Consider the following 24,279-nt stretch of genomic DNA (forward strand, 5'->3'; position numbering starts at 1 on the left):
TAATTTGCTTTCAAAATAAGGGCTATTTAGGGATTGCTTTGGAGAAAATAGGGATACAGCATCAATTAGCTGATGTATTAGGCAACCAATAAAGGAGCACCACGCAATACAACAAAGCAACCAATAGATGGCAGTCTGATGCTTACATATCTCCAATCCCCGGCATCTCATCTGTTTTATCATGACTCCTCAGAAAAACTGAATACCAGGCATGGTTTTACATTTAAACATGATTGTGAGATACCCTTAAATGCTGTGGGGGAGGGTTATGTTTCTAGAGGACAGGGATTTAGGCAGGAAAAGGATCAGCTATGTTAGTAACTACAAAAAATGGAGGCCAAAGTATGTTAAAATCCTCATTTGGATATGTGGGGATACAACTGACCGACTGAAGTGTAGACTGTGGTTTTTGGACGTGAAACAAAAAACACACCAGTGTATACATAATGTATGAAGAGGCATGTGACTTTCCCCAGATTCATTGCTGAGAGATTCTAGAAATTTCTGCTCTACTTCTCTAGAACATGTGAAATAACTATGTTCAAAAATTTATAGAAATGTCATATTGACCAAAACTGGCCAGTTCCAGGAGCATATGACTTTTGGGATCCAATCAGGTCTTCTGACATCCTCCCCTTACAGGGTGTGAACACTGCCAATTCCTGCACTGCATCACAGATATTGTAGGCTGGTCATTCTTATAGTGTGTGCCATGGAATATATAGATTGGATTGGTGGAGCACGGTGGCACGTTGGTACAGCGGTTAGCACCATCACTTCACAGCCCTGGGACCAGGGTTTGAGTTCCATGCCAGGGTTCCATGTGTGTGGATTTTGCATGTTGTTGTCGTGGGGTTTCCTCTAGGTACTCCGGTTTCTCCCACAGTCCAAAAGCATGCTGAGGCTAATTGGAGTAGCCAAATTGCCTGTAGGCGTGCATGTGTGAGCGAATGGTGTGTGAGTGTGCCCTGCAACGGGTTGGTGCCCTATCCTGGGTTGTTCCCTGTCTTGTGCTTCCGCAATAGGCTCCAGACTCCACTTCACCCTGAATAAGACAAGTGGTTACAGAAAATGGATGGATTAGCGGAGTGCTTACTGCAGTATGGGTTCAGGGTCGTAGTCTTGTAATACGTGTTTTACCTCCTTGGGGAGGTTTCTAGAACCTGGGCTGGACAGTCCTGTAGGTGATATAGGTGGCCACCAGGGGGAGCTGACTTGCCAGTTGATTTCATTTGGTCTCAGAAAGGGGGAGCCAGTGGTGATGTTTGCCTAGGGCACCAGGACTGTCCAGAACAATAATGATTAGCAATGTCAAGAGGATCAGACAGTGAAACGAATAACATTTTTAAATTATTTTGAGGAATGGATGGATCAATGCACAAAAAAAACAATCTGTAACATTGGTAGCTGCCTATTCTGCCTATTACATACCTGTCCATATTGAAATTTTCAATTACTCAGCAACACATTACTTGATGGGGCAAGGAATACTTAGTAATAACTCGAATACTACTGAAGTAGTAATCATGAACAAATCTCGACCAAAAATATTGTCACTACTTGAAACAAAAGATGTCAATTCATTAATGATGAACAACCATGAGATCAGTATGTCACATGTGTTATTCATGACTTGTTCCTTCAGTAGTTCACAATGGTTTACAGAGTTAACAGATATAGTAACAAATATAGTAACTGCTTGGGATAAATCATGTGTCATGGTTAATTAAAGATGAATTAACATGAGATCAGTATGTAAAACTTGTAAAAAAGTGTATGGTTAATTAATACATAAGTAGTAGCATAATACTATATTATTTGTGCCCTATCAAGTAAAAGCGTTACCAAATGCTCTACTACAATGTGAAAATAATTTGTATGGGAACCCAGATTTGACATTCAAGTGTTTACCTTGCAGATGCCCTGCTGGCTCTCTGGTGGGCACAGCCAGGACCCCACCCTAGTGAACAGTGCGAGAAGGCCAGAAGCTCATCTTTTCCCATGAGCTAGAGGATTGCCAAGGAACAGCTTGGGTCAGGCATGACATCAGCGTGTAGCTTGTGGACCCTCAAGCTTCAGTGATGCCTTAACTGTCTTAAACATTCTGCATGTTTCTTTGCTGATCATTGACTACAATCCTGTCATAAACTGATAATTTGTCCAGATAAAATACCACTGGGGGGCACTACAGACCTCCAAGCTGGATACCATGAACACAGACACATTCATCCTTACTCTGACATGTAGGCATACAGAACTGCGTGTAGATAGAACACGTGCATATGTTAGCTAGTCCTCAGCTTTTTATCCCTCTCAAAGTCCATCGAAACATCCATTAATGTGTTAATCAAAATTCAAAAGAAAGAGAACATGAATATGCATGAGTGTGCTTTTCCCTGAGCCGCAGACAGCACCACTGTTCCTGGGTTTGCTGTGCTTATGTCACCTGGTCACACCTTGAGAAGCAGGCTGGTGATTAGAGGTTCCTAGCTGTGATGTTTCTAATGCATCCGCTAACCACAATCACACACACACATACACACATGCACACTCCCCTTTTTCTGTCCTCCTATTGGCTGTTTCTGGGGCTAGGGGCGGAGCATTCATGCACAAACAAGCTGCAGAAGCGCGGCAGCAGACTGACAGAGTGTGAGCCAAGGGGTTGCCACGGTGAGAGGCTGTTTGTAAGGAGTTCACACCCCTGGGAGAGTTGGGGTGTAGGACTGCACCCACCCCCCCCCGCCCCCGCTCACCCTTTCCATCAAGCTGTCCGTGGTGCGAGACGTCGGAAGCATTGCTGGAAGAGCAAGGACAAGCCTGGCACTGTCCATGGTGCTGAAGATCGCAGGGAGAGCAGACCGGAGCTTATACTGTCCGTGGTGCTGAACGTGTGAGGCATTGTAGGGACAGCAAAAGCGAGTCGTTACCATCCGAGGTTCTGAACGTGTGAGACACCGCAGGGAAAGCAGACATGAGTGTGTAACTTCTGTGGTTCTGAACGTGTGAGACATCGCAGGGAGGGCAGACACAAGTCCGGACCCCCTGCGCTGCTGAACGCCTCTGCAGGGGGAGACCACTTCTTTTGTTTCCCGGTTCACCACTCAGCATCCCGCTAACGAGCCGCAAAGCAGCCGGGCTTGCAAACAAGGTGCGAGCAGGATGTTGGATGGAGCGGACATGGTGGTCCCCAGCCCCACAGGACTCTGAGTGGCCCCCGTGCCGATGTGCCCGGCGGCAGTGCCTGGGCGCAGGAGCTGCGGGCGAGAGAGCATCACCGTGGCGATGTCTCTCCTTCACCCTCAGGACCCACACTGCGAACAGAACCCATCCTATTGGGTCCTGCTGGCCTGGATCTGAGAACTCCAACACCTTTCTGAGGGGCAGGGGAGGAAACGTCTTCTGTCAGGAAACATTACACACTTCTCACCCTAGTAAGAAGCTCAGGATTGATGATATCAAGCTGGGAGTTTGCTCCCTCGGTGAGTATAATTCCTGGAATATTGGGAATATTGCCTCTTTTTTGGTAATGCTCTCAATCCAACAATACCAATCTCACTTTATAAATCCTGCAATAATTCATGTGAGGCACATGTGCATGCCATATTTACATCCAGTTCACTGTGCCATGTTTGTGGGTTATGGTTGCCTGGTTACGTGGGTCATTTGCTTTTTCCATTTCTTCTCTGCATGTGGTAAATTTGAGGTTGGAGTGGTGCTGAGGGGAAAGCAACGAGATAAACAAGATGACTTTCAGTCCCGGGAGAATTCAGTCCCCTGCAAATAGGAGGATAACTGAAAGGGTTAGTGTGGGAGAAGCTCAGTGCTGCAGCAAGAGCAGATTTTTGGAGAGCATGTGAATAGTAGAGCATCGGGCACATAAACACACAAACAGAAGCACACAGACCAGGCATCCTGACAGATCTACTCTCTGCATGGCAGAAAACAGCCTATTTAGCTGTGTGATGGTGGCCAGGCAGGATTCCAGCATTTTTCTCCTTATGCCCCCAGGACACACACATGCACAAGCTGACACAATTACACACCCACACAGACACACACTCTCTCACAGCCTGGGGTACACATCATGAATTGTGCTGCAACTGTCAGTATACTTAATGCTACTGGACCCAGGTCAAAGCCTCTGGAACTCAGTGACTATCTGCTAGTCTGTTACGCTTTGACTCGGTTTATAGCCCCAGAGGAATTTTCCCTTGTGACATTGCAGCTACTCTCACTGCAGACCCCCTGCTGCATACGCTACATACTACATCGCTGTCACCCAGCACACCTTGCACAGCGGCTGTGCCTTACAGTGTGACACATAGGCGTGCTTTCTCCGTCAGCAGACATCTTTCACTGTGGCACCACATTCGCTGTGATTTAATACAAAGTGACATCACTAATCCTCGATGAGGTTAAGGAGCAGTTCATAATTTACGTTGAGCCCAGTGTTACTACTGTGCTAGATGGTTAACAGCTGGACGCATACAGTACTGTGCAAAAGTGTTAGGCTGTCAAAGAAATTGTTTAAGGCTGCTTATCTGTGTAGTAGGTGTATATTTGAGGGGAAAATAACATTAGAACATATGCCAATTAACAGTGACACAAGAAGATAAAGAAGCATTTCTTCTGTTCTCCAAAAAGTTGCTGATGTCTTGTTGGATGGATAGATGAACACTTAAGTTACCAAACCTCTCCTTATGGGCACCTGAGCGATTCCATGTATTTGTTAAATCACCATCAGCTCATTTAATTAATTATCTTAATTGGCCAAATGACTCATTGACTGATTGATTAGCTATATGAGGTTTGCTAGTGGTCGAGTCAAAAAAAATGCATCAGTGTATTGGGCGGTTGCTGCAAATACTGGGTGATTTTAGGAAGGCTTTGAAATGGTTAAGCTGGCACATTCTGACATAGATTTACACCAACATTAAAACCATATAAACATCATATTCTTTGCCTTGAATTTTATACAGTACTGTACATGTGTACAGAGCTCAACTGCACTGCTGAGTTTTAAAACTGTCTGTACTTGTGAGAAGATGCAACATTTGGCCAACTGAGCAGATGACCTATTGCGCATTCACACATTACTTTAAAGCTTACACCAAATGTATTTATATTGATCACATGACCCTCGTTTGTCTTTTATTTTGGTACAGAAAACAGCATCCAGGTGCCTTTGAGGGACAATGAACGTGAAGGGCAAGGAATCTACTCAGAGATTCTTACAGTACGTTGAGGACAGCGGACTGATTGCCTATGACAGTTTGGTCATCCAGAATGCCTCGGACATCGCTCGCGAAAGCGACCGCGTGAGGAATGAGACGAACTGGACATACCTTCAAGAGAAAAGTGAAAAGAAGCGGACACAACAAAGCACTGAAAGGTAGGCAGAGTCGGAGTTTATCTCGACCAGCCCAACAAAACAGCAGATTTAAGTGCTCATTCCCAGTCCGAGCTGAACCCCTCATCCCTCCAATTACTGTAGCCCAGTACAGCACAGCACAGAATCCAGATCAGTGAAACCCGGCTGGAAAAAGGCATTCAATTGCAAAAAGGGCCCAGCCCTGGTCAGCTTGGCCTCTCCTCCCAATACTCTTCATGTCAGTTTTCTACAGGAGATGCAGAGTTGAGCACAATTTTCCAGGCATAAGGGATGGTTTTGGAATATGGATCCTGCGTATCTCTGCTGCATGGGCTCTGCTTCAGCTGATACATGCTTAAATACACAGACACAAAATATATCAACTTGATGACACAGCTCACAGCAGTAGGAGCTTTCCATGCAAATGCAGAAGACCTCCCAAAACCGACATGATAGCTCACTACACATGAGCTACTTCTCTACTGTCAAACTTCAGCTAAAGACAAGCTAAAGGCAGAGGGACAGAGCAATGGCTAGATATTTCAGGAAGACCATAAGTAGGTCAATGAGACAACCCCAGTGGAGGGGGAGAAAAAAACTGAGATTAAGTGTGAAGAGCTTCCAGGCAGGACCTGATTTCTGCCTGGTGACAGCTGGAGAAGCTGCAAGCCAATGAAATCCCTCTGGTGCTGTAGAAGGGGGAGGGTCTTCCTGTAGAATGCCCTCCCACTGGAACAGTCACCATCTCACACAATCTTGGTGCATTGCATTCAGTGGGTGATTTTAGAGCAGTGTATACTGTAAAACCAGGGAGCATGTCTAAGTGAAAGGGTAAAATGCAAAAGCATGTGCACTGTGCCAATATTAGATTCTGGTGGGGTATCTGGTATAAAGCATTTTAATGCAGTCCCTAGTGCAATGTTCTGCTGCACAGTCCGGGGAAAGCATTTAATATAGTTTCCTAATGCAGTGTTATGCTGCATAGGCCTAGTAAAGCATTTAATGCCATTTCCTAGTGCAGTGTTATGCTGCACAGACCTTGTAAAGCGTTTAATGCAGTTTCCAAGTAGAGTATTATGCTGCACAGTCCTAGCAAAGCATTTAATGCAGTTTCCTAGTGCAGTGTTATGCTGCACTGTCCTAATACAGCTTTTTAATGTGCTTTCCTAATACAATGTTATGCTGCACAGTCCTGGTACAGTATTTTAATGCAGTTCCTAGTGCAGTGTATTGCTGCACTGTCCTAGTACAGCATTTTAATGCATTTTATCTTGCACTATCCTATAAAAGCATTTAATGCCGTTTCCTGTTGCACAGTTTTGCTGCACAATCCTTACTGTGTTGCAGTTAGTCCCTTGCATTTTCACTTGCCGTGTTACAGGCTCCCTCAAATGACAGTTTACTAAAGCGCCGATTGCCTTCAGACTTCAGCTGTTTCTCTGTGCAAAGAGCCCAAATTCCAGCCGGCAACCATCCAGGCCACAGCAGTGGCAGGCTTCACTTTCACTGAACCGGCATCTTTCTTGTTTCCCTTGAGAAGGCGGCAGCTTTCAGTAATGTGGTGCGAAACTGTGCCGGTTAACCGAGCGCCGGTTGGGAAGCACATGCAAATAAACCGGTTTCAGCAGGATTATCTTTACAGTCGTTCCAATTGCAAAACCTGCCTTTTCTGCCTCACACAAAAGCATACCCACACACGGCATCCTGGAGAACTACAAAACAGGGTCATACACTGATGCGAGAGCTGGTTAAAGAGCTGGCCCGTCTTCTGCAAGCCACTGACACATCACAGACCAGGCAGCAAGCTGTGAATTCAGCGTGAGGTTTCCCTTCTGCTGTCCCAAAACTCTGACCCCCAAATTCTACTGAGGATGAGAGTGTGGGCTACTCATTGCAGTACGCACAAGGTCAGCTCATGGCCCAGACGACCTGTATGAAACCTGTGTGAGACCAGTAACACCAGACAAGTTCATATATAGCCAGCAACTATATAAAAGGGAGACTAGATCTTTCTTTACAGGTTCTAATGAAATGTCTATACAGGCAGTCCCCAGGTTACAAATGAGATCCATTCCCTAAAGCCTGTTTTATACCTCTGTGTAGAATCTACACCATAGGTAGCCACACAGCCAGTTCCATACCCTATACCATAGACCGATGTGCACCTCAGTAGAAATCAAACTACAAAAATCAAGCTAAATTTCATTTTTAGGTGAGCTGGAACAGTTACATATAGTTATTATTCAGTGTCAGTTAGTTGAATGTTTGTCTTAGTACATTATATATACTTCACCTTTCTGTGCATATAAAACACTTAAGAAACACTTCCAAATACACAAAAGCATCTTAAACATAATTATACAGTACATAAAACTAATAATACAGTAATAAGTAACTACATACAGTACTGTACTGTTCTTCGAGCCAACAAACTGCTGAAGTCACGCAATGTTTTCAATTGGCTTCACAAAGTAGTGAAATTATGAACCATTGTGTTTAACTCACGTTTTTAACAGGCTTTATGGCAGTAAGTATGAATTGTATGTAAGTTGGATGTTCTTCACCTGGGGAATGACTGTGCTTTATTATAGAGACTACTTGGGATTTTGATTTAAACATTGTGTTAAGCAAGTTCTACTGATTAAGGGTTTAAATGCAGCGTGTTGGAAACAGGAGTGACGTGGATGAGTTATTACTGATGTTTTCGTTCTACGCCTCCTGGCTCAGCAGGCCATTTCTAGGCTGGTGTGGGCCGTCCTCCACGCTCACATGCTTCGTGGGATGTGTCTGGGGATCCCCAAAGCAGGCGGGGCTGATGCGAGAGGGAAGAGCGGGGGGGGTCGGGGGGAGGGGGCCATCACTGTGCCTCCGCGTGATGGTTAGCGGCAGCAGGCTTTGTGTCTGGTTTCTGGGAGGCCCTGTTGCTAGGCAGAAATCAGCCATGAAACACTCCTCCTACATGCAGCTGGGGGGGGGGGGGGGTCAAACATCCTCGCTCTGTCAGCAGCACGAGGCATGAAGGCAGCGCCAAAAAACGGGTCTAGACTCAATGCTACAATCAGGCTGTGACCGAGAAACAGGCTCCCGCAGGCAGGACCTGGCACCTGAAAGAGACAGAATCTAGCTCGGCTGCCAGGAGCAGAACCGGGTCCAGGTTAAACACCAGAACCAAACTCAAATGCGGCGACAGAAGTTGAGAAGCATCATGTGATCTAAATAGGCCTATTGGAGAAAGTCTAAAGAGAATAACTTCTGCTAAAGGTTAAACAATGGATAGTTACATGTGCATTTTCGCGGTCTGTACATCTTTCACAATCTGCAATGACCAAAGAGGATGACTTTTGTTGTGTAACCCAGCTAAAATTAGCCCGCAGCAATATATATCCATCTTCGCAGTGACTCTTCAGTGGGCGCCGTTCACTTGTTTACATGCTGTTTTGCACAAAATCTACTCATACAACCAATTCAGTAGGAATGTATATGGCTTATTCTCATTCATAGAGTATATTGCAGAAACATTTAAATCTGCCAGGTTTGCAATTGGAGAACACAGAGGACAGAATCACGTGAGAGTTACATATATAAACACCAGGAGGTTGTCATATTCCACTGGACTGGGAGACTGCACTGGCCTCAGACCAGTGTCTAAACACTGAGCGGTGTGTCTGCTGGAGTCAGTCTTCCTGGGATTGTTAGCTGATAGTACAGCCACGTATTGCACTCTCACAGCGCCCCTCCCCCCAACAGGCTTGTTGCCACGGCAGCTCACACCATGGAGCAGAGGGAGTGTGAGAAAGCTTCTGCTTTTCTTGGGCAGAAGTGCCACAGTGAGCTAAGCAAGCATGTCCGCTGGCACCAGCAGCATAAAGAAGATGGAATGAATACTCCATTTACTGAAAACTAGCTTATTTCCACCACCCGCTTTCCCTTCTCCCAGTGCTAATGTTGCATCTTCATCTCTGTTCCCTTGTGTACTGTTAGTATCACATCGTTCCCACCTCCCTACCACATTGCATTGTGGGTATGATGTCCTCTCCATCCCCCTGCTCCATTGCATTGTGGGTATGATGTCCTCTCCATCCCCCTGCCCCATTGCATTGTGGATATGGTGTCCTCTCCATCCGCCTGCCCCATTGCATTGTGGATATGGTGTCCTCTCCATCCCCCTGCCCCATTGCATTGTGGGTATGATGTCCTCTCCATCCCCCTGCCCCATTGCATTGTGGGTATGGTGTCCTCTCCACCCCCCTGCCCCATTGCATTGTGGGTATGATGTCCTCTCCATCCGCCTGCCCCATTGCATTGTGAGTATGGTATCCTTTCCACCACCCTGCCCTGTCACATTATTGTCACGTCATGTCCTTCCTACTCCCCTGCCTCATTGTATTGTGGGTATGGTGTCTTGTCTACTCCTTGTAATATTGCCGGTATCATGTCTTGCCCACTTCTGTAGCACATTGCATTGTGGGTAGGGTGTCCTCTCCATCACCTTCGTCTCTTGCATTGTTGGTCCTTTGTCCTGCCCACCCCCTTGACTCATTGCACAGAGTGTCACTTTCTCTCCATCCTCCTAAGGAATGTGTCCTCCTTCCTTCCCTAGGACCAGGGCACTGGTTTCAGAAGTCAGGTACACAGGGAAGCACTTCCACATGGGCTTCATGACTATGCCGGCACCCCAGGACCGGCTGGGCCTTGCCCGTGGGGCAGGCTTCTCCGTACGTTCCCAGTCTCTGCACTCGGTCGGAGGCAGCGATGAGGACACCAGCCCAAGCTCGCGCAAGCAGCCGCCCCCGAAGCCCAAAAGGGACCCTAACACCAAGCTCAGCATTTCTTCAGAGACGGTTAACATGGGGCCATACTTGGGCAAACCATGGAAAGAGCAGGAGAAACACGAGGGTGAGTCTACGCATGACATCTGACCGTGGGGCCGTATCCGTTCTCTTAGGTTCTCATAAGGAACATGGCTGCTGCTTTTACAGTGAGAACGACAGGCAGCCAGTGCCTGGGGAGCCTGCGATGATTACCCATGTGTCTCTCACATCCCCCTCCCCTCCTCATCTCCTCTGCTGGCTGCTCACTGCAGCGATGTGTATTTGGGATTTGCTGCTGGGGTCTATTTTTAGAGCATTCAGTAGGATGAAGTCATTGGCTGCTTCCTCGAATGGAAAGTGTGCCCCCCTGGGGGGAGGACTGCCCCCACCAGAGGCCAATTGAATAGAGCTGTCAGGCAGCTCGCATTTTCCAGCATGGTAGATTTTCCAAAGGAAGCTGAGATCCCTAGTCCATGAGGGCCGTGGTGACAAACCCGCCTAAGTCTCGCAGCCAGAGTCAGAGGCTCTTCCATCTTCCAGAGAGGCACAGCAACCAACACAAAAACAGCCCCCCCATACACACAGAGGCCTGCCACAGTACAACCAATCACATCCCTCACTACTCAGTGGTGGGCGGGGCTGCCGACCGAGAGAGAACGCGTGAGCAGTGGTTATCAGCCAGCCCAAAATCCATTCATGCAGAGCGACTGACCCAGATTGTGCATCCATGGAGCAGGTGGGCATGGGGGGGGGGCGGGGTGTGCTCAGCAGAGCTGAAACAGCTCAAGATGCGAAGCTGATGTCACGTGACTCAGAGCCCCCGGGCCCTCTGCTCCACAAGCACCCCTCCCCCACTGTCAGTGCTAACAGGGTTTCCCGTGCAGCCCTGCGTTTATCAAGCCTTCCTGGGCACCTTCATGTTTGCCCTTCACACATATCAGCCGAGCCCAGGACGATGTAGCTAGGCATGTTCGTTTGAATCCTGCTTGGCTGCTCAGGGGACAAGGTCATTGTCCTCCCCCTTCCCCCAACAAAGACACCCCCCTGAGCAAAGAAAGGATACTTTAAAGGTTATCTCTATAGTACTGATCCAGGGCCTCCTTGTGATTGAATGATTCAACTACAATACTTCTTTTGAGAACTCCGACAGTCTGAAGTTTCTCATAAAAGATGTGACCCTGTGATTGATGCTTGGGACATTAAAGTTTCTATACATTTGAACGTGTTGTGAGCGACCTTCAGGGACAATCCCTCTAGAACCTGGTCCTTGGGGACCTAGAAACGGTCCACGTTTCTGTTCCCTCCCAGCTCCCTGCCAGATGCTCCACATTTTTAACAGCAAATAATGTGGACTGTCTGTTGGTTCCTGAGGACCAGATCAGGGAACAGTGCTCTAGAGGAAAGGGCGTTTTTGACACTATTAAGAATGACATGGCCCATGTCTTGATCACACAGCCTCAAGGCCCTGCAGTGAAGACTTCAGGAGGGTCCCACCTCCCAAGCCCAAGAGGAACCCCAGCACCCAGCTGAGCACGTCGTTTGATGAGTCATTCATCAGGAACCATGGGACCAGCAAGGCTTCCAGAGCTGGACAGTCCTGCTCACAGACCCACAGCCCAACGCGGGATTCAGATGAGGATGAGCCTGTTTACATCGAGATGGTCGGCAACATCCTGAGGGACTTTCAGCGGGATGAGGAGGACGAGGGCGAAGCGGTCTATGAGGAGATGAAGTACCCAGCTTCTGATGACCTGGGTCAGGACTCCAGGGGTGAGCACCTAAGCACGTCGCCACAGTGCTCCACGCTCACCATCCCAGAAACGGAGCCGACACGCATCCCTGCCCCTTTCCCCAACCTGCTGAGCCACCGCCCCCCGCTGCTTGTATTCCCACCTGCCCCTGCCCAGTGCTCCCCCAACTCAGACGAATCGCCTCTGACACCCCTGGAAGTCACCAAGCTGCCCATGCTGGAGAACGCATCCTACAGCAAGTCTCCAGGCACCTCGGACAGGGAGCTCCCCGCCACGCACACCATTACGGCCTCCGGCCGCTCCTCCGCACCCCCCCTACCCTCCACCCTGTACAAGTCCTCCGCCCATGGCTACCCTCGCAGCCACTCGGCCTGCCCCTCCCCCGTCAGCATGGGTCGCTCACTCACGCCGCTCAGCCTGAAGCGGCCACCTCCCTACGAGGCGCTGACTGGGGGGGGACTTCCCCGCAGCGCCTCCGCTGTGGCCACCGGCGGGAAGGCGGTGTCCCAGGAGGGATCTCGGCTGTCCAGCTCTGGCTCCCATGGCTCTGTGCAGAACGTGTGCCGCGCTCGCACGCCCACTAGTCCGCTAGATGAGCTGACCAACCTGTTCACCACTGGGAGGAACATGCTGAAGAAGTCCTCCAGCAGCCGCAAGTCCAAGGAGCCAGCAGAGGGTGAGGATGTACACCATCCGGAGCAGTTAGTTCAGCTAAAAGCTAGTGCTAAAATCTAGTGCTAAAAGCTAGTGCTAAAATCTAGTGCTAAAAGCTAGTGCTAAAATCTAGTGCTAAAATCTAGTGCTAAAATGTAGTGCTCAAAGCTAGCAGCTGCTGTCATTATCAGGGCTCTCAAGTCTCATGCATGGACCATGAGATACACGCATTTCAACCAGTTCACACGCTCACATGCTGAGACCGAAGGGATAATACCCACCAAGGTGTCTCGTTATACAGAATTAATGGACGAGGCACAGGCATACAGAGTGGAGTTGTCCGCCAAGTTCATAGCTGAACCTGATCGAGTTAGACAGAGTTAATGGCCACCTACCAGGCGAATCAGACAATAGCATTTGTTGCATGTGATTCCGCTGCAAGCACGTTATTACATGGATGCGCACACATATGGAGCACAGACAAGGTGGAAGTGGCAGAGCAATATCTGAGCAAGATGAATGCAGTAGGCAGGGCTCTCAAGTGTCATGCATTGAGCGTGAGACACAGGCTGTACCCCTAACAGATGCAATCTCATTCCAAACTTTTGATGAAACCTGAGAGCCCTGCATTATAGCGAATGCTACAATACTCATCTATACTAATTCTTGGCTCTCAGTATAGAATATTGAGTAAATCAGTAGCATCCTTTACACCTAGTGTTTGTGCGAGTGCGTGCTGGGATCATGCATGATTTTTTTTATGCAAACCATTATATTTATAGTTACTGTATGGACCCAAGAACCAAGGCTTATTTTCCAAGCATAAACATGCTTTGTTTACTTGGTACGAAGATGCAGACAGATAGACCTGGCTCTGCAAGCAAACATTTTAAAATACAGTAAATAAAATAAATATACACCTAAACAAAAGTCTTAAAAATATACAGCAGTCACAATGCTGAAGATGCTAAATGTAGCCAGATTCAGTCCCTGTGAATCATTGCTGCTGGCATTGTGTGTGTACTTGGGTGGGGTTTTAAGGTGTAAGTAAGCTTTGGGTGAAATGCACTCTGAATTTATACAATTTCTAATGTCTAGTCCAGTAACTATTGCCTGACAGGGATAGAATGAATGAACAAAATAGAAATAAATAGCAAAGTAGGTTATGTCCCTCGTCTCCTCTTTGTACAAGAATCTTTTTGTGCACCTGTCACAATCTCTAGGACAGCAGGGCATATGTAAAGCATGTTTTGACAGCCACAGCAACAGAATGGCAACATGACTCATGGTGAGTAGGTGGTCCAGTCAAAAAGCAGGCCTTCTCTGATTACCTGGCTGTGAGAGATTGCGGATTCAGAAAAGAAGTCTTTTATAACCCTGTTTTATAAGACAGTGGGTGTTTTGAAAGCAGGCCAATAGATTAAAAAAGCCATGTTAATTCAAGAGCTTCTTCTTTTCACACTGAATCATGTGATATTGGCATTGTATTCCCACATGCTTTCTCCTATAAGGATTACTGAGGATCCAGTTCCGCAATCAGGATCCCGTAAGACTCACTGAGAGTCTTACAGGATGTCCATCAGAGTGTTAATAAAAACTATTTTTGACATTGTGGCGACCATTTTTCAGGTCCCCACAAACATCTGTGAATTGAATCGAAAAACTAAAACTGCCAAAAGTCTCATATTTTGTTTGGTTACTTATGGTTAAAGTTAGGGCTGGGTAGGGGTTAAGGTTGTCATGGTGTGATTAGAGTTTTCCCCATAGAAATGAATGGAGAGTCCTCACAAAGATATAATTAGAAACCTGTGTGTGTGTGTGTTGCGTGCATATTATATTGTGGGAAAACTGTTATTTTGATGTTGTGGGACAACTCAATTTTATAAAAGCCTGCGGCTGCAATCAAAAAACTAAAAATGTCAAAAGTTTTGTATTTTGCTTGGTTACTTATGATTAAGATTAGAACTGGTTAGGGTTTAAGGTTGTCATTGTTTGGATTATGAGGATCAAGTAAGACAAACCAAGGATTAAATTATGCTGTCAAAATAATGATCCAGTCACATTCTCACACTGATGATACTCTCATCTAACCCAACAATGAAAATCCGTTCAAATTCACAGAAGATTTGATCACATTCTCACATTGATCTTGTGAAACAAATCGATGATCCAATCATATTCTCACACTGAGGATACCATCAGATTCTGACACAAAGGATGACGTCAGATTCTGAACCTCGGGGTCCAGCAGTGGTGGGCACAGTGGGCCAAAGGTTAGCTTTGATAACTGCTAATCTGCTAACTTCAAGGTTAAATTTGATAACACTAGACTAATAAACCGCAAAAAAAAAAAAAAAATAGTGGAAACTAACGATAACCGCTAACGGCTAACTTTTATTATATGAATTTAGCCTCAGTTTGGTTTTGAAACCCTTAAAAACATAGCAAGAGATCTGAAATTCTAACCTGTTTAGCATTTTAGTTCCACGGGGCTGAAGTCATTATTTGGAAATACTTAGGACTTACCCAACTGGGGGATTGTTAGATTCTGTAGAGTCTCCAGGAAATTTTTTCTTTCAATGATATTCCATTTGCCAGATATAAGTGTTTTTGTCAGAGGAGTCCTATTCCATGACATGACTGACATTTTGCCCTCAATGAAGCCTCTTGGACACTACAAACGTGGCGCTGTTTACCCAAAACCAAGAAAGTGGGTCTCGGCACTTTATTGGTCTATAGCTCTGTCAATCAGAATGGGGGCCTGTATCATGAAGCAGGATTTCTTGCTTAGCTGGATAACTCGTTGGATTTAAGGTAGTCTGTGCTAAATGTAAGTGAACGAAGATAAGGTCCATTTAAACTAGGTACCTGAAATTCCACAAGTTATGTTACAAAACAAGAAATCCAGCTTCATGATACACACTCCAATTCTCCACAATTCTCCACATAGTTCAAGGTACTCCAGTTTAAATGAACGTAATTATCTTCGATCACGTACATATAGCCCAGACTACCTTAAATACAACAAGTTATGGACCAATCATGTCTTGCATTTGCACATAAAAGCAAGAACATGCCAACTTGACTGTCGCAGACGCACTCACAAAAGACTGGAACAAATATGTGTGATTTTAAGATTTACAAACGTTTTTGACCGCTCATAACAAAGGACAAACTGTGTTTACTTTACCTGCAAAAAAATGTTAGCAGATTTACAGCCAGTGAAAATAAATTTACCAGAAGCTAATTGATTTACTAACGGTTTTCAAATAGTGGAAACACTTATCCGCTAAAGAAAAAGTTAGCTTCACAGTGGTTAGCTGATTAGCAGAAACCTGCCCACCACTGGGATCCAATCATATTCTTTTCATAAGGATCCTTTATCATTCTCATTATGATGAGAATGAGACTACCTGAAGATCCTATCGGACTCATTGATGATCCAGTTACACTGTCATCCTGAAAATCTATACAGAATATGGCACTAAGAGCCAATGAGATTCGATAATGAAAATCAGATTTTCACACAGATGATTTAAACAGATTCTCACACCAACATTCCTGTCACATTCTCACACAGAAGACCCTGTTCGTTTCTTACACTGAGGATCATCTGAGGATATAATCATACTTTTACACTCTCACATTTTTAAGTGAACAAACAAGGAGACATTAATTGTGCCAAAATACTCTTTGTATCATCAAGCAGTGCTATTATGTATTTTTCTCCACAGTTGAAGTCAAGGTTAGATGCCACAGCACAGAACCTCTTCCAAGACATGACACTAAGGACAAGAGCAGCCACGGCACTGATGCCAGGAGAGACAGCAAGGACAAGATCAGCCACGGCACTGACACTAGGCGGGACAGCAAGGACAAGATCAGCCACAGCACTGATGCCAGGTGGGACAGCAAGGACAAGATCAGCCACGGCACTGACACTAGGCGGGACAGCAAGGACAAGATCAGCCACAGCACTGATGCCAGGCGGGACAGCAAGGACAAGATCAGCCACAGCACTGATGCCAGGCGGGACAGCAAGGACAAGATCAGCCACAGCACTGATGCCAGGCGGGACAGCAAGGACAAGATCAGCCACAGCACTGATGCCAGGCGGGACAGCAAGGACAAGATCAGCCACAGCACTGATGCCAGGCGGGACAGCAAGGACAAGATCAGCCACAGCACTGATGCCAGGCAGGATAGCAAGGACAATATCAACCACAGCACTGACGCCAGGCGGGACAGCAAGGACAAGATCAGCCATAGCACTGACGCCAGGCGGGACAGCAAGGACAAGATCAGCCACAGCACTGAAGCCCGGCGGGACAGCAAGGACAGCAAAGATAAGATTGGACATGGCACTGACGCCAGATGGGACAGCAAGGACAAGATCAGCCACAGCACTAAAGCCCAGCGGGACAGCAGGGACAGGAACAGCCACAGTATGGAGGCCTTACCCGGGTGTGACAGCAAGGACAAGAGCAGCCTTGGCACTGACTCCATAAATGACAGCAAAGATAGCAGCTGTCATGGCACAGACTCTAAACATGACAGCAAGGACAAGAGCTGTCATAGCCTGGGGGGTTTGTCCAGGCCAGACAGCAAGGAGAGGGCCAGTCATAATGGAGGAAGTATGGACAACTCTAGAACCCATGAATGGGATGGGGTGACTGAGCAAGCAGCCCCTGCCACGCCCGCTCGACTAGGACAAACTTCTGTCAGTCCCACACACATGATAGGCTGCGGCAGCTCAGGTGAGAACAGGATTATAGTTTTCTACTGTAATGTGGCTACTCTGATGCAGCATTATGGAAACTGTCTTCTAGACCAATGTTTCTGAACCCGGTCCTCTGGGACCCCCCCCCAGACAGTCCACATACGGTGTGTCTGGCAGGGAGCTGTGAAGGAGCAAAGATCTGGACTATCTGGGGGTCCCCGAGAACCGGGTTAAAAAACTGTTCTAGATTCTACTCTCAGCCTAGAATTGATTATATCATAGCTTGTATCATATAGATTATATCCTGATATTTATATTAATCCCTCGATACTGCAACTGATCCATGAACTACAGCTGTAGTAAAAGTGTGCAAACTCTTTGGAATTATCTTCCAATTATTCCAATTTAAATTATTCCAATTTAAACTAACATCACACAAACATTTGCATTTTTACTGAATAGTTTGTTTTAAAAATCACCATATAATCTGGAAAAAGCATGTGAAACCTGATAATTTACAACTGGTAGAACCTTTAGCAATAATAACCTCAATCAAACACTTCCTGTACTTGCTGATCAAACTAGGGTGACCAGATAATCCACATCAGGGATTACACTTTGAGCTAGGACAGGATTCGTAAACTACTGTTTCAATTAATAGGACCTGGATTTTACTTGAGCACTGAGTTCTCTCTGTGTGCTGATTGGTCAGTCTCCGATAATCATGCATACGTCACTAATGTTAATGTGAAATACCTGGATGTGTCTTTCAATCAAGGAAACAAAGCAGTCAATGGACAATCCTGGAGTTCCAGTGTACAGCAGGTTTTCCATCATAACTGGAGAGTTATTATCTGCCTGAGATCAGATGTGGTTCATCTGAGACCAGGCAGGATAGAAAACTCGCTGAATACTGGCAGTCCAGGATTAGGGTTTCCTACCTCTGCCCTAGATCAAACCGACACAGTGGTTAGTGGCTGGTTTGGTCTATTCCTCTTTGCAGAAGTGTTTCAGTGTAGTGGTACTTTGGGATGTTCTGCATGCACAGTTTGTTCAGGTCATGGTACAGTATATTAGTGGGGTTAAGATAAAGGCACATTGATTCCGCAATGGCTGCAAGCTGTCGAGTCAACAAGGCGCTAAAGCACGTCCCAAACCAGCATTCTCATCACACTGTCACAGTTGGGTTTGTTCTACGAAACATAACCAAGTGCATTTTGCAATAAACTCAGCTTTTGTCTCATCTACCACAGAATTTTGTTCCAGTAATGTTGCGGAACGTCTGGGTAGTCTTTTGAAACCTGAGACAGACAGCAAAGCTTTTTGGAGAACATGGGTTTAACTCACCATATCACCACTCTAAGTGTTATATAGTGTAAGACACTAAGCAATAATAGGAGATTCCTATAAATGTGTGTATATCTGTTACCCTAGGGTGCTTTGGCACAATTCCTAAAATGGGGATTGTGCTCTTGCAGCAATCATTGCAGGATTCACACCCCTAGAGGGCAGAGCTAAAATAATACTTTTGTATAGTATCTGGCTGTGGATTGACAGAGACCCAATCATTTCAATCCTGCCTAATGAATCTCAGCACATCTTCTTCTGAGACCCCCTGAAAGCTCTTCCCTCTAATCATGAATTATATCACCAGCTCTCAGCTGTGAAAGGCAGCGTTTATTTCATGACCAGCCTTTGAAGGCTTTTATATAGGCACCTCAAAAACCACCTCCCCTCCTGACTCCAATCACTCACTCCGCAGACGTCAACAGCCTGCAATTTCACATACTGTTTCGGACCATGGATATTTCAACAAAATAAATATGACAAAGTATAACTGTGTGATTTTTGTTTAAACAGACTGTTTGATTATCTATCAGAGGTGTTGTGCAAACCAGATTTGTGGATAGGTACCATTTCAAAACAAGACACAAGGCATAAAAATACACATAACCAGTATTATCTTCTTGCCACTGAGATGTGACATCTTGCTGATGATGCATAGAGTTATCGGTAGAATACGGGAATGATGAGGGATGGGGGGCGGGATTAAGCGATGCAATCTGATGTAGGAAGCTCCCTCATTGGCCAGAATACCCTGGGAATGATGAGGGATGGGGGGCGGGATTAAGCGATGCAATCTGATGGAGGAAGCTCCCTCATTGGCCAGAATACCCTGGGAATGATGAGGGATGGGGGAGGGGATAAAGCGATGCAACCTGCCAGAGGAAGCTCCCTCATTGGCCAAATTATCCTGACTGCAAGTTTACTACAAGTTTAACTACGTGTTATTCGCAGTCAATGTAGGAAAGATATTGATTGACTGAATAATTAATTTATATGTTGCTTTTTTTTAAATAAAATATTGGGTAAGCATGTACCTACCTAAATTGATTGACACAACGCATCTGTTATCTATTATTAGACCTTAAGTGAAGATTAGACCACATTTTAGGAACAATTAATGGATAAATGCAAACAATTACAACCTCTAAACCAGAATATATCCTCCTGAGACCCAAGGAAAAAAGTGTCCTTCAATTTTAGGTTATTTGTCTTTGGGGAAATAAGACATCTTACAATTTAGATTTTTTCAAATTTATTTTTATTTTTAATTTCACAGCATGTCCTCTTTAGTGTACAACAGGAATACATATGTTTCCTTACATCAGTGAAAAGATAGATGCGAAAACAAAATGTCCACTACAATGGACATAAATGAATGTGTGGGGTCTCAGGAGGATATGACTGTATTGTGCAGAACTGTGTGTCTAGTCATAGCAATGCTCCTTTTGCACAATACACTCTGCTTCAAAATTATTTATTGGAATATACTGGGCTATATCTGTTACACTGCATCATATATTTCACTTTTTGTGATGCTGTTTGTAATGAAGCACATCTTTTCAAGGGCCATTTATGTGGCAGATCATAACACAGGACAAATGTATGTTCTTAGCAGTCTATGTGTGTTAGGCCAGTATTTCTCAACCAGGCCCTTGGGGACCCCCATGCAGACCATGTTTTTGCTCCCTCCCAGCTCTCTGCCAGATTTGCTCCCTCCAAAACGTGGACGATCTGGGGATCCCTGAGGACTGGGTTGAGAAACCCTGTGTCAGGCGATCATTTTAAGGTGCTGTGATGGTGCTGTAATTGACACACTGGTTGTTCTGTGAACCTAATATGGGGGTTAGATTGGCTACGCCACCCTGACTATGGAGAGGACACAGACAGAATGTCCCGGGCCAACCCGGGCTCTCTCTCTCTACAGAAACGAAGGTCATTTCTAGGCTGGGCCGCTCTGCCTCCACGCCAGGCGTATCACCCCCCACAGGGACGCCTCAACGCCAGGCCCCCGAGCCGCATAACCAGGTACCCCTGTCTCTTCTATGTTCTGTCTCACCAGTTGCCCTCCCACCCCTGTGAGCCCATGTGTCAGTCCTCAGCGTCCAAGTTCCTCCCCGTGTCTTGCCGGCATTTGTCGCCTGTGTCCCACAGCACGCAACCAGCAAACTTTCTTTAATGCAAATAATAATCTCAGTCCTTCCCCAATTCAGGGATTCAAGTGCTTCCCCAAAGTTTGCCCTATAGGTCAATGGAACTGTGACCCCACAAAATGCCACCCGTCTTTCTCCCCGTCTGGTGCAACGCAGTTAAAGTTCTGTCTTGCAACCACATAGAACCTTATTCCATCCCATCTTCTTCTATTCAGCACTTTACTCCTACTTCTCCACAAAACTTTATAAAAAATAAAATAAAGCCTTACCAAACACCTGTGTTTTCACAGCTTGTGGTCTTGGAAACAGAATAGTCTGAGTCACAGCGTATGCGGTCAAAAGAAATCCCTGACAAGATCATGGATGCTAAAAGATGTATAATGTTGCCATTGACTGGTAGAAGGTATCCTTACGTATACAGGCCCCGCACATGCACAGTGAAAGCAGAATGGCACACAGTGCATAAAATTGCTGAGACTTTATATTCTAAGACACATTGATATACCAAATCAGAGATCCCCCGAACAGTCATAAATACACTGAGCAGTGTGCTGGGGACCATCTCTGTGTCCTGTTTTACTGTTCCGTGAGACTTGTGAGCGCCTGTGTTTCCCTGAAGCACGTCTTCCTCACTACTGTACCAGCTTATATCATTTACTGAGAAGCCACAGCTGTACAAAAGCACGAAGTAAATAGCTGTTCATTCACCAAGCTCTGCATTCCCTGCTCCGTAAGTCAGGCTTTAGGGCACCAGCCCAGCCTTGGTTTAGGCCCATGGGGATATCAATGCTATGTATCCTCAGCAGGTGCCATCATTACCATGGGTGTGCAGGGACAGCACCATGCTGGAGACCATAGAGAGGAAACGTGTCCTGTGCAGGGAGATCCGGGCTCGACAGCGGCCCGACAAGAGCCTCAGCAAGCAGGAGAGTCTGCCAGTGTTGCCCAGCTGGAAGAAGAGCGCCGGGGCCAAGATGTGCAGCCCACCCCCATACCCGGCTCACACCACTGTCTTCTGGGACACTGCCATCTGAGACCTGGCCCTATCCCAGGAATGACATGTACACGGTGACAGCCAATCAGGGCAGTGAAATAGCCCATGGTGCATATTAGCATTAATGATTAGTTATGTCATCATATCTTCTTTTTATTGTTTATATTACTTTTCCTACTTGATTTAATAATTGAATAGTACCGTCATCTATTTTGAAACTGTCTAGATTAATCCCATCGTAGAGTTTTTAAACTGGTTTCGGTGTTTATGTTTGGCTCGGTCAGCCTGTTGCTGTCTTTCTTAGCAGATGTCAGATTCAGCAAGTCCAACTATCAGAGCTGAGAACTATTTCAGGTGGATATATTTCGTAATCTGGGGTGGCGTCAGCAGCAGAGACAGTCTGGACCCTACGAAGACGTCCCTGGAGACGACTTCACCATGGTTATGGGGCACTCTGCTTTAAACACTTGACACACTCCGCTCGTCACGGGTCATGCACCTTGCTGTCCGACTGGCAGCATGGAGAGGTAGAGAGAAGGAGAGTCTAGAACAGGTTACATAAAATATATGTAAATTGTATGTAAATCACATGTACATTCCTTTGGCAATAATTGTGAGCACTGTTCATGATAATAAAGCACCTTGGAGTGTTAGGGGTAGCAGTGAGACTTTTGGCCTTATACACAGAAGGCATAGAACGTTTCCTCTAGAAGAAAAATCATATTTTCCATTAACCTGCCACTGTCTTTACTAGCAGTTAAAGTGTTTCAAGTATTACCCAGCATGCACTTTGTTAGTGGCAATAAATATGACACCACCTGGCCTTATTAATTTCCCGCAGTGAGGCCAGAGGTCCCTGGAAAACTGAGAAACATATCAGTTGTGAGGCCCCAAAGAGAATATATGCCCGTCGTTAAATATAGGACCAGCAATCTGTTATAGAGAACTCAGTTTGATTGATTGACTTCCTTTATAAGTTAGTTATAATTTAAAAATGATATTTAGTTGGTGTTGGACATCATGTTACTGCCAAATTACTGGCTGTAACTTGCGGAAGCGGCAACATGTAGAACAAATATGTGTTGTGATGTGTGTCTTCGGTGACGGGCTGCCATACTGGCTGGGTGTTTATGTGTAAGCCGTAGAACTCTCCTGTAAATCAAGGCTGTGTGAAAACTCCTGCACCTGTTATTCCCAGAAAAATACCAGTTCCCCTTTCTGACTCTTGTGACTGAAACTCCTTTGCGTTGCCTTGGAGACCGGGGTTCACTGTGACTAAAAGCTTAGAGTCCCTTTGGGGTTAAAGGTCTCTATAACTGGTGAGGCTAGGAGCAGCTTAGTGCTGCTCTATTACCATATATCTGTGTCGAAGTTGAGGTCCTCTTAGCATAAAAGGGCCTGTGGGGATTTCAACTAGAGCTCTGTCTCTAACTCCATGCAGTGAGACCTCCAGCTGATAGGGGGCCCTCTACCTGTACACAGTTCACTTAAAACATAATACTTTGTTGCATACAGTCACATTCACTGTCTGCTTTTGGAGTGAATTGTTAAATATGATGATGTTCAGCATATTTTTTTGTGAAGTACAGAATTCCTAGATCCTCAGTAATGTCACAGGTCTGGTCTTATTGCACTGTGTGTTCTATTTTTATGTTATGAATTATGTGAGGAAAAGTATGCTTATTGTAGGACTGTTTCTAAGTAATGACAGAGTTTAATGGAATAAAGTATGCACTAAATTTCACTGCAAGCAATTGCAGAAACACGCTTGCTTCTTGTATTTGAGTCTACAATGAGTCTGGCCCACGACTCCTACAAATTACATTTTAGGTTTTGAATATGTCAGCTGTAGGGCTTTTAACCCTCACTTCTACTCTGAAGTTTGATGGATTAGATAAAGATGGATCTGTAAATAATACATTGTAAACAGTACAAAAATGACCAGTTTATTGCCCTCAGTTTAGAAGTATTATATATTGACACACACACACAACACACACACATACATACACAAATTCTATTCAAATTAACTTCAATCAACTACATGTTGTTGGAACAAGAACAATGTATTCTGGCCCTGTCACATCCCCATCTAATGAAACCAGGCATAGATCTTCATTGAAATAAAATGTTTTTGTGAATTTGCAGTCAGCCTTCCCATTGCTGCTACTAAGTGGCATTGCTTTAGTTTTGGTGTGATTTTTCTCAAAATTTTATCCAATCTAGATATTCAACCACACAGTGTGTCTATAAAGTTTGAAAAAGATTAATCAAACACTTTTTGAGTTATCCTGCTAACAACATCAAGTGACTGTGATTGCCCCTCTCACTGCTATCACTAAGCAGCACTGCTTCAATTTTGGAGTGATTAGTCTCAAAATGTAATCAATTTCAGATCTTTATTGCAGACTGCAAAGTTGAAAAATATTCATCAAATACTTTTTAAGTTATTGTGATGAAGAGAACGTGTCTGCAGTGACA

At 45.5% G+C, this 24,279-nt stretch overlaps 1 protein-coding gene across 3 annotated transcripts; it reads left to right on the top strand.

The window, feature by feature from the left end:
* Window positions 1–2,664: 2,664 nt before the first annotated feature.
* Window positions 2,665–23,563, top strand: nyap2b (neuronal tyrosine-phosphorylated phosphoinositide-3-kinase adaptor 2b). Of its 3 annotated transcripts, none has more exons than XM_023797922.2 (7): window positions 2,665–3,479; window positions 5,166–5,392; window positions 9,972–10,267; window positions 11,638–12,609; window positions 16,322–17,344; window positions 20,579–20,679; window positions 21,608–23,563. In XM_023797922.2, exons 2-7 carry the CDS (start codon window positions 5,196–5,198, stop codon window positions 21,836–21,838), a joined length of 2,820 nt encoding a protein of 939 aa, XP_023653690.2. In that variant the 5' UTR covers window positions 2,665–3,479; window positions 5,166–5,195; the 3' UTR covers window positions 21,839–23,563. The 3 variants fall into 3 exon arrangements, with proteins under 3 accessions (XP_023653690.2, XP_023653692.2, XP_023653691.2); XM_023797924.2 differs by having other exon boundaries at window positions 21,611–23,563; XM_023797923.2 differs by lacking the exon at window positions 2,665–3,479 and adding an exon at window positions 3,778–3,800.
* Window positions 23,564–24,279: the final 716 nt, after the last annotated feature.

This window comes from Paramormyrops kingsleyae, chromosome 21 (genome assembly GCF_048594095.1).
Source record: "Paramormyrops kingsleyae isolate MSU_618 chromosome 21, PKINGS_0.4, whole genome shotgun sequence".
In the NCBI taxonomy this organism is placed as follows: domain Eukaryota; kingdom Metazoa; phylum Chordata; class Actinopteri; order Osteoglossiformes; family Mormyridae; genus Paramormyrops; species Paramormyrops kingsleyae.